General features: G+C 40.3%; 1 protein-coding gene across 1 annotated transcript in view; it reads right to left on the bottom strand.

Moving 5' to 3' along the window:
* LOC134531260 (kinesin-like protein KIF26B) overlaps positions 1 to 14,770 on the bottom strand; it is a 60,983-nt gene that overhangs the window by 33,246 nt on the left and 12,967 nt on the right. The window contains exon 3 of the mRNA XM_063366952.1: positions 10,728 to 10,821. Within this exon, the coding sequence (XP_063223022.1) occupies positions 10,728 to 10,821 (94 nt within the window). The remainder of the gene's footprint in view (positions 1 to 10,727; positions 10,822 to 14,770) is intronic.

Raw genomic sequence — 14,770 nt, 5'->3', positions numbered from 1 at the left:
CAGAAGGTCGCGGCTCCAGGCGACAGTCCCCCGCCCTTGCGCACGAGCGTCTCTTTGTCGCAGTATCGAGATGGATCTCGTAGAGTTAGCACGCCCTACTGTACTCCTTTCACGGAACGCGCGTGCTTAGAAGAAAAAAAAACCAGGACGGCAATGGTTGATCCGCCAGTAAGTCAGCGACTTTTTTAAAATCTTTTCTCTTTCTTCTCTTCTACACCCAAGTCATCCCATTTTGTGATAACACTCTTACACACATCCGCCCACAACTTTGTTTTCAATTTTCTTATCACTTTAAATTATCTTTAATGGGTTCCGTTCCTATATTCATCGTTGAATGCCGTGTCAATGCACCCAAGGCACGACCACCCTACTCTGACGTGTCGGTTGCCAAGGGCGTTGCCAGGGGGGGAGGGGTAGGGGGGGGCAGTTACCCCCCTTAGAGCCTTAGAGATTCGAAAAATGTAGCCAAATGCAAAAAAAAAAACATACTTTTTCCACAACTTGCCTCCCCCCCCCCCCCCCTTAGGCCATCAGCTGGCGACGCCCTTGTCGGTTGCACTGACGCGGCAGTCGCTGCTACATTTAAGTCACCCGTGTTAAGGAACAGGTTAGAACACGAGTGTTTCACTGTCCTTGGCGGTCGCTGGCGACTGTCTGCACGCGGCGACTCGCGACAGAAATGGAACCAGTTGCGTCTTTTTAACGCGGCGATAAAAAAAAAGTCACTCGTGTGCATTGTATCAGTTACAAAGCATTGGTTCTTTCAAGAGAGACGTTAAAATCGCCGTGACAGAGCGATAGAAAGTCGCCCGTGAGTAAGGGTCATAAGAGCGACACCAACGCGCGCAACAAGCGTCCAGTCGCCCGTATGCGCAAGGCAAGAAGCGGGCATGTGGTCCCTTCGTAGCACTGCGTGCCTCAACGGTCTTCAGTGGTGGGTATCCTGATCTATTTGGCTTTCAATATTTCGTGTTTTTGCACATTGAATTGTTTATAAGTACTTGTTTAATGCTTTCTTTAACTCAAAGGCAAATTTTTATGTATATATCCTAGCATGTACTTAAAACATGGAATAGTTTGGGATACAGTTTTGAACCGAACGTTCGTATGTAGCCTTCTTTAACACTTTATTTTTTAGCAAACCATTCATATCTCAATAAATATTCTCAGGCTTTTGGTGAAAAATAATTTTTAATTATTTATGAATGATAAAGTAAAAATAAAGAGTTTCAAGACGAAGGCTACAAACTAACGGTTAATCCTAACTTTCAGTGCATGCCAAGGACTGACATAGAAACGTGCCATTGAGTTCACAAAGAAAATTAAATATAATCTTGCTAATCAGAATAAGCTTTTAATAAACTATAAAATATTGTGAATTTATTTAAAATCATGTGCTTAAACACGAGCAATTATAACCAAAATAATTTAGGATACTGTCACTTTAAAGCGATCGACCCTGTCATTTCGTTTCCGGCTATGAGTGTATCAAATTTCAACGAAAATTCCTTTGGGTATAGTTTCGTGAGCCCCCAGTTTAAAGTTATTAAGATAAATAAGTATGAAATATGACTTAATTTTCATGTTTTTTTTAAGGTTTTACATTACGTTTATCAGATACGAAATTTCATGAATTTACAAGTCTGAAGAGGTATTTTTTTTTGGTGCAAAAACCTATTCCGTACAATTTAAAAAGTTCGCTTTAAAAACATTAATATTTTTTGGCCAACGCGCACATATAATTGACTTAATTTCATTATAATTTATCAGGTTACCGTGCAAAAAACAGTTGGACATCAGTGGTTGGTATTTCTGATAAATAAATGTACATGGTATTGGAAGTGTGATTCGTAATTATCAAACTAATATGTTGTTTTTATTCCAGAGGATATAGCAGTTTTAGCCTCCTCAGGTAATGTTGGAGTTACCCATGGCCTATTGCTAGGAAACACTCCGTCAGTTCTCCTGGTGTGTTTGAGGAACCATGGATGATTGAAATGCACGAAGACGACCGCACTGGGGTTCGAACCCGGCTCCTGCCTAACACGAGTGACATGAGCTGTGGCTAGAGACAAAATCTTATAGGTTTTATTTTTAGGCCAAGTTCGTTTTTAAAACAAGAGATTTCGGTGTTATTGTTTTTATTATTTTTTATTCATTCAGATAGCACAATTATAAACAAATACGACACTTACTTGTATGTATTATATCAAATACTAAGGTTATGTTGCAATAATATTTTTTTTATGAGAAGTGATGTGTATAGGAAAGTTTTGATTGGCGCTTTCGGCGTGGTGATGAAATACCGCACGGGAGCACCTACGTGCCTTAGCTCTTGGGCGGATTTGGGGGGGGGGGGGGGGGAGGAGAAGGGGGGGGGGGGGCGAGCGTCCGAGAAAGGGTCTGTGTCAGAGCCTCCTCTGTGTGCGGCGAGGCCGGGGACGTCGTTAGGAAAGGATTACAGCCGGAAGTTCGCGGGCCGCGTCGACCGGAAGTAGCGCGCGCGCGGGATCCCACGGCCGAGGAGGGGGGAGGGGCAATTAGCGGCGCGCGACCCCCGCTCCCGGGCAGAGGACGTGCGTTCGGTGGTGGGTCCAGAGACTCGTGTAAAAAGGGAGGGGGGAATTGGAGAGTTCAGGAACAATTGCCCTTCCCCCCCCCCCAAAGTTTCCTCCAGCCCCTTAACTCCTCTTGGACTCGCCTTTTGGACGTGCACACGAACACCAACACCTCAGTTACTGCGAGACCTGATTGAAAACAGCAGGTGATGTTAAAGTATACTCTGGACAGTCCGGCATCCAACGGCCCGGAATGCTAATGGTCCGGCACTGGAGAAGGAATGTACGGGCTATAGCCAACCAAGCGAACTTAAGCTGAAAACCTGTAATTCATAGTTAAGGTCGAAAACGTTTTTTTGTAGTGCGCACGTATAAGTTGTGGTCGTAAGAGATCGGCGCGCTTCTCGTTTCCGTATCCCATTTCAAATCTCGTTCCTTCAGATAACTATAGGCGATCGTTGGCGCAACGTTTAGCGTTCACCTGTGTGTTGAAATGTTTATCCCTGCGTGCCTGCTGGACAGTATTTGCAGCCAAACATCATCTTGCGTTTTCTCTACAACTAAGCGTTCGGCGATCGCGGGAGATAACCCGGAGATAACCAGTAATTCGGCTCCTGCAGAGGCCCGAACGTGCCGGGCAATCGGACGTGTGCTGTATAAGCTCGACTGTACATCTAGCGAGTATAAAGTTGGCTAACCTTCTATTTTACATCAACGTAAACAAACATTCACGGGAAAAAAATTTTACACTGACAGATTACCTTTTCTAAAATTCGTTGATGCTTATTGCATTGCGTCGGGCGAATGTTTAAACCCTTACTGTAAACCTCAAAAGCACAGGCAATTAATTTTTTGAAAAATTGTATGATTATGATTTACAGATATATAAAAAAAACTGTGAAAGCTTACTATTTAATTAAGTTAAGTATGGACCATATTGCCTATGTTCAGATCGTAATTGGTGAACACATTTAGTATTGTTCGTCGATGTTCCGCTATGCTAAACGATGCAAACGCATTTTAGTAAAAAGTGGATAAATGTAAATAGAACTGCCAGGATTTACCGCGAAAAATAATATTTTTTTACAAAATGAATAGCACACGAATGACATAAATTAAAATAAATTGTAGTTGTTACAAAACTAGTGTTTTGATCAACATATATTTCTGCGATGGCAAAATTAAATTTGTAGAATCCATTATACTGTCTAGTATTTGCTAATAAAAGAGTATAATATATATATATATTTTAGAATCAGTGACAACACTGTTGTAACGTATGAAATACAAAATAAATTTCGCACGGAATGTGTAAAATATATAGTCTAGCGAGACCGCAAATATATTTGCTGCAGTACTTTAAAACAGGCTCTGGAGCACGTTTTCTTATAACTCAAAGAGACAGCAGCCTTAGAAAAACACCTTTGCAAGGCTTGTGTTAAAAAAAAAAACTGTTGACATGTGTCGCTCCTGAGAAGGGCACTTAGCAAACCGCAGTGTCTTTCATGCCACCGCAATTTTTGTTTGTTCAGCAAAACACTGCCGACGCGGGAAAGAAGCATGGTTGAAAACTCATCAAAAGTCTGCGCCGACACTTTGCACCTTTCCCCTTCCGCCCTTAAGTCTGCTTTAATTGAAGAGGCAATTAGCAAGAGTCAACTGGCTGCCTCCTTTTCAACTAGAGCTCGTTTGTCAATTAACGTCTTCAAACTAATTTCCAGCCGGCTTTGCGCCCGAGACGGGGGCTACGTAAATAATTAAGTTAAACGCCGCATGTATTTCTTTTTTCCTCTTTCCTTTGAGCCGGCGCTCGCTCGCGGCAGGTGGCAGCAGCTCCGTCGTCGGGAGGTTCGAATATTTATAACTCTTAAATCAAACTGCCGGTTCGTGAAGCCAGCCGCTGCTTCGCTCGCCACACAGCGCTGGTCGTCACCATGGCTCCTGGACTACACTCACCGCCACTTTGCACTGCCACCTGGAGCCCACGAAGGAAAACGTTATCCCCAGGTTCCTTTGACTGAAATTAAAAGTCTAAAATATAGCTGTGCAATGAAAATTTCGCTGCGCAAATACCAGTGTGTTAAATTATTTTTACTAACCAAAAAAAGAGAAAAATGTATTTCTCACGTTGGTTTGGTACAGAATTTTTTTTTAAAATTAAAAGCCTACAGATACGTTTACAATAGAAAAAAAGGAATTATGCGAGTGAAGTCCACGCACGACAGAAGTGAAACTGATTGATTTTTAGGTACATGTAGGGATAAATTATTTTAATTTTCCATCAAACTATCCACATAAAAATGACTGATGATTATAAACTCAATTGCACATATCAATAATTCTTTTCCACACGAATAAATAAATTGTAGATTCTTTAAATAAAATAAAATAAATATGGCAGCGTCAATCGTCAGCCGTTACGATAACTGCGAAGTAGACAAACACAATCAGCGTTACGAGAATTCCATAGCATTACTGCTGCGTCATTTCTCCTCTCCCCTGCCGACTTACTTTTCGGCCGTTACAAATTGCATATGGCATGCTCCGCTACGTACCTATCCTCCCCCCCCCCTTTTGAGGTCATCCCATTCCACCGCTAGTGCATGCGTTGGAGTGGCGTCGCCGCTGACGCACTCTCCTGATCTACCGGTTCCCCCCACCACGTACCTAACTATTCTCCTCATGCGATCGGAATTTTCATAACGCTCGAAAATTATTGCACCCTTAGTAAAGATTTTTCACTTCAAGATTACGAAGAACTGAAAAGAGAAACTATGTTTAAAAAATAGGATCCATTCTAAAATGGACGGTCTACTATTACGTCATAGACCCATGTAAATACTCCTAGAGCGTCGTTTACACGGTTAAAAATTTCATATTAAATTTCCCAAGAACACTGGTTACAGAATATAGTAGTGTCTTTGTGAATTTACGGAAGCTAAGTTTGCTTAGTTTTAGCACGAAATCATTAGAATCATCTTGGAGAAAACGAAATCTTTATAAACCTTTAAATTCTAAAAAAAAAAACACTCTTGTTCCTATTGCGAGATTTTACGCCGTGTTTGCAACGAAACAAAGAACTCGGAAGTCGCAATTGGGCGTTCTGAAACTACGAAGAACTATTCGTTTTTTTAAAGTTAGTTAGTCGTTGAAAAGCCCGTGAATTTGCTGCAACATCTAACGGAGAAAATGCTGAAGATTGTGTAATAACTCCGGGCAAAACGTATCGTGTCCTGCAACGCTAATTTTTTTTTATAAATGATACACAATATGAATTTTAATACTGAGCTTAACACCACCGGTCTTGGTCTCAGCGCTCACTGCCAACAAGGATGGAGCCGGGGAGAATGGTGGTCGCGACACGTCACGTCTGCGTCCCGTTCGGGTGTGACATGCGCGGGAGGCGGCGCGTAACCCCGGCCCCGGAGCGAGCAGCGTCGCCCCGGCCCCGGAGCGAGCATCGGGGCCGTGCCCGGTCTCCGAGCGCCTCGCCAGCCCACGCGAACAGTGTCGGCAGATTCGTACCCGGTTATGTACAGAAAAACATCTTCTGTACTTATACAAAAGATTCCTTTGGAAGCCACGTGTGAAGAGCCAAGAAATAGGTTATAATACTAATGAAGGATATTGTAGCTTTGCACAACACACAGATAAAGTTAGTTTTCTACATATATTAAATACGTTTTTTTTTTAGATAATTGATGTTTCATTCAAGCATAATATTATTTAAAACATGGAAAAGATTCCTAATCAAATATTCAATAATAGGATTTTTTTTTTGTTTTGTTTTATCGTGCTTATTTATGTGCGCAGTTAATATTGGAAAACTATTCAGGGAACGGTTAACAAATAACTTGAACTATTGGAGGTACTGTGACAAAAAAATAAAGCATAAATTCCCGGGTAAGAATCCGAAACTAGTATACCTACGAACACTATTTTGTAGTGATACAGTTGTTTTTCATGTAAATGTACAAATTTACAAATATCTGTAATTTTACATGAATATTTCTGTTTAATTTACAAACAAGCAATTTACACTGCACGTATTCACGTGGGACATACAGCTGTCATCCTCCGCAAATTATTACATTCAATAACATAATCTACTTTGTTTTCTTAACAACTGGACTAGCCAGTATTTTTCCTCTCTCAAATTATGTACGTATTTTTCTCGGAAATATTTTTGTTATCACGGCGAGTCAACTGTTCTAGTCATGGGTTGGCCGCCACGTCTATTGGGCATGGCTTACCCTTACACTTACCATATATTTCCACTGCGTCGTAATAAATATAAAGGATAAGTATGAATTACAGCGGCAAACTTTGGCTTAGGTTCATCGCAAAAAAAAAAAAGTTATGAACATTTTTACGACATATTATGGTCTGAAATGGTTCCTAACCCCATGGTGTGCCTTTTGAAGTGGGGCTGAATAACTGGTTTATTATATAAAAGAACAGGAAGTATTTAAAATGGAACACTAAGTATCTGTATAGTTCCGAAAAATTCAAATATAAAACGCCTGGCAGGTGTGCTACACGTACAGCACCCAGCTGCTACATAGAAAAAAAAAATCAATGATTTCAACGAAATTATTTTATGACAGTGGTATTTTTTTCCCGTGTTAGTAGAACTTTGTGCAGTAAAACATTATGCAGACTGTTCTATTTAAATATTTTTTGAAAATTTTTTTTAGTAGCATTATGAACAAATTATGAGAATTAATTTTTACGATGCGCACTTAGCATGAAAAAAATTGACAGGAAGAAATATGGCTACATAAAAATAAAAATTTTATCTATACGGGTTTAAGTCATATAATTTTGTGATTGATATTAAATACTGGTCCATATAATAAATTACATATTTGATGTGAATATTAGCGATTTAAAAAGTGTTTATAAAACTTTTCAATTTTTTTTGTGTGAGGGTTGTTTCCATATGTAAAATTTATTCATATTATAAATTATTACATTATAAATAATTCAAATTAATAAATTAGAATAAACATTCAGCATATTTATTGATTTTAATTATTTATTGACATTAATCCCGATTATTTTACTAGATTAAATAATTAATTTTATACACGTTTTATATTAATATTGAATACTGAGTATTTATTTAATTTTTTTAATAGGTTTGAATTTATACCTTACCAGCCGTATTTATAATAGCACTCAAATCATTTTATTATTTGATTTGTATGAATTATTTGCATGCAAAATTAAAGTTAGTTTTTTTTTTTAATTATGCCAAGTAAGTGTAATTTCTAACACGCGTACATAAGTACACGCACCCAATTTTTAAAAATATTATTTGTAATAAACCAGTTTTCATCTCCAACTTCAAAGCCGTATATGTGTTTGTCTCTATAATTACATCGCTGTTGACGAGATGTAACCTCAATAAAAAAAAACTGGACAAGCTGTAAAACGTCAAAATGTTTATTGTGCGTGCATTCACATACAATGAACGTGCATCGGTTTCAACGACATTCACATCACGCGAGGCTACGCAAGTAATCCATGCCGAACGAGGGAACTTTCACGAGCATGACTTCGAGAATAAGGAATTTTTGGCGACGGTCTCGCCGGTCGTAAACGACGTCTCCTCGAGACGCGCCCCTCCCCCTGGCGGCGATGTGTGTGTGTGTGTGCGAGGCGTAACCGCAGACAACCCGCCGCAGGAAGACAAACGGCACGCGAGCGCCCCGAGACGGGGAAGATGTGTAATCACGTCACGGACGCGAAGGAGCCCGACGTTATTGGCACGGCGAGTAGCAGCGCGCGGAAGGGGGATCATGTTAGCATGTAAATGGGCCATTTACCCGGAGGACAAAGACAATCCCTCCCCCCCCCACCCGCCAAGACGCGACCGGCAAGTTACGGGCGGTATCGCGGGACCCCCCAGGCCCGCCCCTCCAAATGCCATATTCCCGCCCCTGTTTACACGCGGCATAACGCTGCAGCGCCGGAGAGACAGTGGCGTGCAATCTGGCGGGGGCGCCCCCTTCCCCCCCCCCCCAACTCCCTAGTTAGCAGTTACTTCACGGCAACATGTGTCGCCCGTCGAGGGCTCTTCCCTGCAAGTCCCTTCCCTGACTAAACATTCGCTATCGCAGCATCTGGACGCTCCGCACTTTCCCTAAGCCCCCCCAGCCACGATTACAATACTTCACACTGGAAACCTGCAAGCCCACCCCCGATGTACGGCGGCAGGGAAACATCGCACTAAAGCCGGTTGTGTGTTCTATTTGCTCAGAGCACATCTGCTGGAGGAAGGGAAGATGGCGTGTCTCACAAACGCGCACATGGATACTTAAGGCGGGATTAGGTCCCGCCATCTTGGATTTTTTCCCCATCTTTTTTTAAAATATAATTCTGAATTTTGAACTATTTATCTCAATTTCCGACAAGTAAAGGCATTAATCATATCTCCCAGACCTTCTGTACCTTGTTGCAAACACACATTTACTAACAGGCTCTAGTCTGTCAGCGCCGCGAGGAAAATACTTATTCTCGCGTGTGATTACAACCGTCGTGGTAATCACACCAGTTCACAAGCGCTGACTTCAACAAACAGCCAAATCTAAGTCCTGTGCATTAGCATGGTAGTTTTATTGCAAGCAGTATCAAAATATTTGTAATTGCACGATGGCGAGGCCTAATACCTCTTGAGGCGACGGAGGCTAAAAGATTGAAGTCCGAGACACTCGGAAACCGACTACGAGACATGTGGCCATTAGGCCCTAGCTGTCACGGTCAAAATGGTTCCGTAGTTGAAGAATTTTAAACTAGAATTACAATCACGGGTAGCAGATAAAACATTACATGACATTCTGTTAACTGCTACTAACTAGCTATTAATTACATAGATTGATTATTATTCACAGATAATGCGCGCTTCTGCTTGTAAAACCTTGGCTGAACATGTTAACTACTAATAAAACAAAACAAGTTCGATGTTTGCCGAAGTATTGAGTTCGAAAACAGTCAACAGGTTTATTCACGCTTTCATGCGTATTTCAGCAAGAATTAATTTGCAGATAAATAGGCTAATTTTGTTGATTCACAAATACGAGAGCCAGGCACAGAGCAAGTAGCGGTGGGCCCCAGGTCCTGACGTCCCGACAAACACAGAGGTCATGCAGAGTGTCGGAGGACGAAGAGGCGAGGAAGAAGCAGTAGCACCTCGACACAACGGCTCGCGAGGAGTACCAGCCAATCCCCGCGCCGAGCGGACAGACCGGCACCCCTGATTGGTGTGCACTCCAGTACCGCGGCCACGCAGGGACGAAGGACACCAGCCGCGTGGTAACAGTAGTATTCTTGCGTCAAGAATGGATACACAACAGACTCTAACATGAGATAAAGTACTCTATAAAGTACACTGTATTTTTTTTTTAATTATACCGAAATATTCACGTAAAATTACAGACATTTGTAAATTTGTACATTTCGATGAAAACGATTGTACCACTACAAAATAGTCTTCGCAGTAATTCTGAGTTTGGATTCTTACCCAGGCATTTATGTTTATGTTGTCCCTATACTTCCAATAGTTAAATTAATTTGTAAACTATTCCCTGAATAGCTTTCCAGTATTAACTGCGCATCTAATAAGCACGATACAACAAAATAAAGTCAAATTGTAAAATATTCTATTATCTATTCCGTGGTTTGAAAAAAAAATTAGCTTGAATTAAACATCAATTAAAATATTAAATTATGTGACAATTTTCTTAAGAAATACTCAGTATTATCTCGAAAAAGTTTTACATTTACGAAAAATAACCATAGCCATGTGTTGTACAAAGTTACAAAAATGTTCTTTTAGTATTAGGCCTACTAACTATATCTTGGCAACTGGTTTCCAGAAGAATTTTTATTAAAAGTACAAAATATTTATTATCTGTGTGGATTAATTTATAAATGGTTAATTAACCTCGAGGCTACTACAGTAGCACTTGATGGTTTTACAAATAATTATGTTCTAAAACGTCACAATGAACACAAAAGACGACTAGTATCGGCCACATTACCTTGTGTTCGCCACAGATTAGTGCTACACCACTTCCATACCACACATCGTAGAAATAAAATACAGAATAAAATATAAACTGAACGTTATAAATGTATATGAAAGTATAACGAGGCAGCACTTACCTAGCCGAGCGTGTCCGAAGCAGAAGACGCAGCCATCCGTGCCGTTTATGACCGCGTGGATGACGTCAGTGAGAGCCCCCGAGCACACCTCTGTCTGTGGACACCAACCACACAACGTTCACACTCCAGTACAAAAGTAAACGAAAAAACGAGAAAAAAAAAGTGTGGATGTACCTTACGGTAGGGTTTCTGAGATGTCTCGCAGACGCCTGACATCATTAGGAATGAAATGAAATAGGGATGATATGCCACATCAATAATTATCTCAGTTAAGTGTATGATAGCATTGGTGATGTAGGCTTGTAACGATAGCAGGTTGTAAGAAAGAAGAATTAGCTTTGTTAGTATTTAACTGACTGCATAAGAGATTTAAGGAGCTCGCCTGGTCAGCGGTGTATCTGTTTCAGTGAGGCGCATAGGTGGCCATAATATTTTATGGTTAAGTCTACAGTAAAAATACTCATTTGTCCACCATTGAATCGAAACATTGCAACTCGGAATTCTTAATATCCCATGGTTTCAACGAAGATATGTTATTTGGAATGACGAAGAACTCTTCGTTTATTTAAGTTAAATTCTTCGTAAAAAGTCTGTAAATTTACTGTTATTTCTAACAGTGTACTTTTAAAACGTCACTAGAAATTAATGCAGGTAGAATGGTAAACTAAAAACCTTTACATAATCCAAATTAAATTATTATGTTGAAAATCTGTGTTCACAATTTACTTATCAGATGTCGTGGGATAATCATTCGGTATTTAATATAGTTATTTACTGACACTACCAACATATGTCGAATATATCGTGAAATTTCCTTTGCTGATGTCAACAGTAAGATTTCAATTGCGAACCGATTTTGCACAGGTCGTGTGCACAGTAGTGTGCTTGGTCTGATATAAATTCTCTTGTGTTTTTGAAGTGAAACTTCTTTGGGCGCGATGAGAATAAAATTTTAAGGCCGAATTTATGCAACTTTTTCGTGAAACATTGTTGTGAAATGTTTCTAACACGAAAAGGACAGAGACTATAATCTTGGCTAAAGAAATATAAAGTAAACACTATGCTATATACATTGGAGGGCTTTTTCCGTTCTCCTCTTTGTGTAATAATTCATACGCCAACCAAACAAATAGAACCAAAGAGATAGATGAACGAAAGAATAAGATAGAGAGTATGCGCATGCACCTGTTATATATATATACACACACTGTAACGCCCCTCGTGCCTCAAAATTAAATTATTTTAAATTAATTAAAAAGAGCCTTGGAAACTGCTGGGTAAGAAAAATAAGAAAAATAAAGTTATTGACCAGAGGTGGCACGAGGTGGAGAACAAAATAATTTGGATCTCCCTGACACAAGCAACTTGGGAGCTGGTGGATCTTTTAAGGGAAGAAGGTATATCATAAATAAATTAACACTACACAAGTAGCTTGGTCTATAGGTTCCCTGGTTTATTATTAAGGAATTTTTTGTTCGTATTATTCAAACCTGACAATAAAAATCTTAGTAATTAACAAAGTTAAAGGGGGGCGCCCCAGGATTATTTAAAATAATACATATTACACCTTAACAAAAAATTATTACATAATCAAAAATTTAAAAATTGCACCAAATTTGAATGTCCCAACAATTACATATATATATGAGTTTCCTCGATTTTACAGATTCTTGAAGATGACGTCCTTAAAGCACTGCTCGCTGGTATCTTTGTTTTAGTTCCTTCTATTTAAGTGAAAAAAAAAATATATATCTCATATCACCCGGGTCTTTCCAGGAGGACCTCGGACTGCGGGCCAAACTCTTCTAACAAGGGGGGGGGGGGGGATCAGCTGGAGGTCCCGAAGATCATGCGGGGGCAATTTCTCCCTCCGTAACTTCGACCCTGTCAGACAGGGAAGTTGACTTCTATTTACAGATGCGTCGCCAGCCAGGAACTGGATCCCGCGAATACGCGGCTGGGCGCGGTCGTTTTCTAATTTAAAAAAAAAATTAAAAGACAAAAAATAACTATTACATTTTATACTACGCAGACGGACTAAACTACTTGAAAAAGATTATAGGGATAGCATTCCTCATTTAGGTGACTACATAGTCGGTTGCGGCCGGATGGAAGTCTTGCAGAGTCTCGTCGACTCGCCGATAATCAAACGGTCCGTCTGCAGTCGCGGCGCGAAGTCTCCCGCGGAGAAACGCATCTCGTAATTAAAAGTAAAACTTGAATCAAAAGTGGAGGGGAGGACTGGGAGTCCGGACCGAAAGGTCCCGAAGTTCCCCGAGTGAGGGCCATACAAAAAAACTCTGATTGAAGTCTCGAAGCTGGTAGCATTGCGTCGACTTTAGCGCTACCTGTTGAGGGCTGTCTGAAATTAAAAAAAAAAGGATCGACTCGCCCAAGGCGTCTGCTTAAACCAAGGGTTAAAGGGCGCAGTCTAGTGCTACACTCTGGCGGCCTACAGGGTAAGTTGGCTGGGTGGTTAGCGAGTTTGCCGCTAGGTGTCGCGGGGTGGTCCATCTTGACACACACATTTTTTTATGCAAGGCATCCTGGGAGACGGTCGCTGTCTGCTGGGGTTTCTGACCTGTCATTGGCCTTAGGCGAATTCTTAGAACCGAAAGAGGAGGGGGGGGGGGAGCAAAAGTGCAACGACGCTGAGAACAAGCGTCCATGACGTGCTTTTCGAGGAGAGAACCTAATACGTATTCGTGACCAGACTTACTTCTCTCAGCAGCTCTCTGAGAAGTAGCAGCTTGCAGCCCAGAAGCTGCTCTATGCAGTTTTGGTCATGCAGGGAATTAAAATTACAAACTCGGGACGTGACTGCAGGCGAGAGAAATTTCAACCGGACTGACCATGTCCACATTAGACAGCAAAATATCAGATAGGCCCCCTGGAAAGGGGCTTCGGTCCACTGGCACAAAGTTTAAATCCGTGGCGTACACCGGCCTAACAAAAGTAAACACCCCCATTAACAACCAGATAAATTAAAAAAAATAAGAAACCCCAAAAAAATTTAAAATTATAGAAAAAATTAAAAAAAGGTGACGAAATGCCTAATTTCCGGCACAACACTCACTCACTTTATATTTCCTATACAGTCAGCTGTAAATGCCTTGAATTTTATATTTGCTACCAGCGCACTCACGTTCCCCCTTGGTCGACCAGCAGCGTAGAGAGCGCTGTTGAGACATTTGAGAGACATTGCTGCATTTCACGCATAGATAACGCTACCTGTTATGAATTTCATATTTAGTTTAGAGATTTTTGCCTGTTCCAAATGGCAGAATTGTTTGAAGAAACAGTAACAAGCACAGTTATTTTTAGTGTGTGTATTTAAATAGTGCGTAATATTTTGTGTTTATTTATCATTATTTTACAAATCAGTTACTTGCATACTGTTACAGCGGTGCTGCTCTTCTTGGGACAGAATATGATAAAATACCACTTATTTTGGGTGGTGATTTTAAAGTGAATTTTGCATCTGATGATTCGATACCACTTTCTACATGAAAAATTTAATCTAAAAAACGAATATTGATCCTGAAATGGCAATAACAATAACTGGAACTACAATAGATGCTCAATTGACACGAATTTGGAATCGCAAAAATTGAGGAAATAAATTGCAAATTTAACTGATAATTTAACTACAACTTTTTAATTTCGATACTTTAAATACTTTCCTTAAATCCTATCAAATTTTTTAGCGAGTTGTCTTCTTTCTCTTTTCTCTCTCTGTCCGGTTTACCTATTACGATATACTCAAGACTCGAGGTTTGAATTGCGAAAGAAGTTTCACTTTTGTCACGTGTACAGAGTTACACGCGCTATTGTTTTTAAATCGAATATCTAATAAATAATAAAATGTCACGATTCTTAAATACTTGAAAAATAAATGAGGGGTTAAAACACCCAGCGCTGTATTATTTATAGAAAATTTTTCTACTTTCTCTCTCTCTCTCTCTGCCGTTTTGCCCTTTTTTTCTTTTTAAATTGTGAGCTCAGCTTTATTCTAAGTTCGTGGCTGGAGCCGGCGAGTCGGC

This window comes from Bacillus rossius, chromosome 3, assembly GCF_032445375.1.
Source record: "Bacillus rossius redtenbacheri isolate Brsri chromosome 3, Brsri_v3, whole genome shotgun sequence".
NCBI lineage: Eukaryota > Metazoa > Arthropoda > Insecta > Phasmatodea > Bacillidae > Bacillus > Bacillus rossius.
Note: the sequence above shows the minus strand (reverse complement) of the source record. Positions and strands in the feature narration are given on the sequence as shown.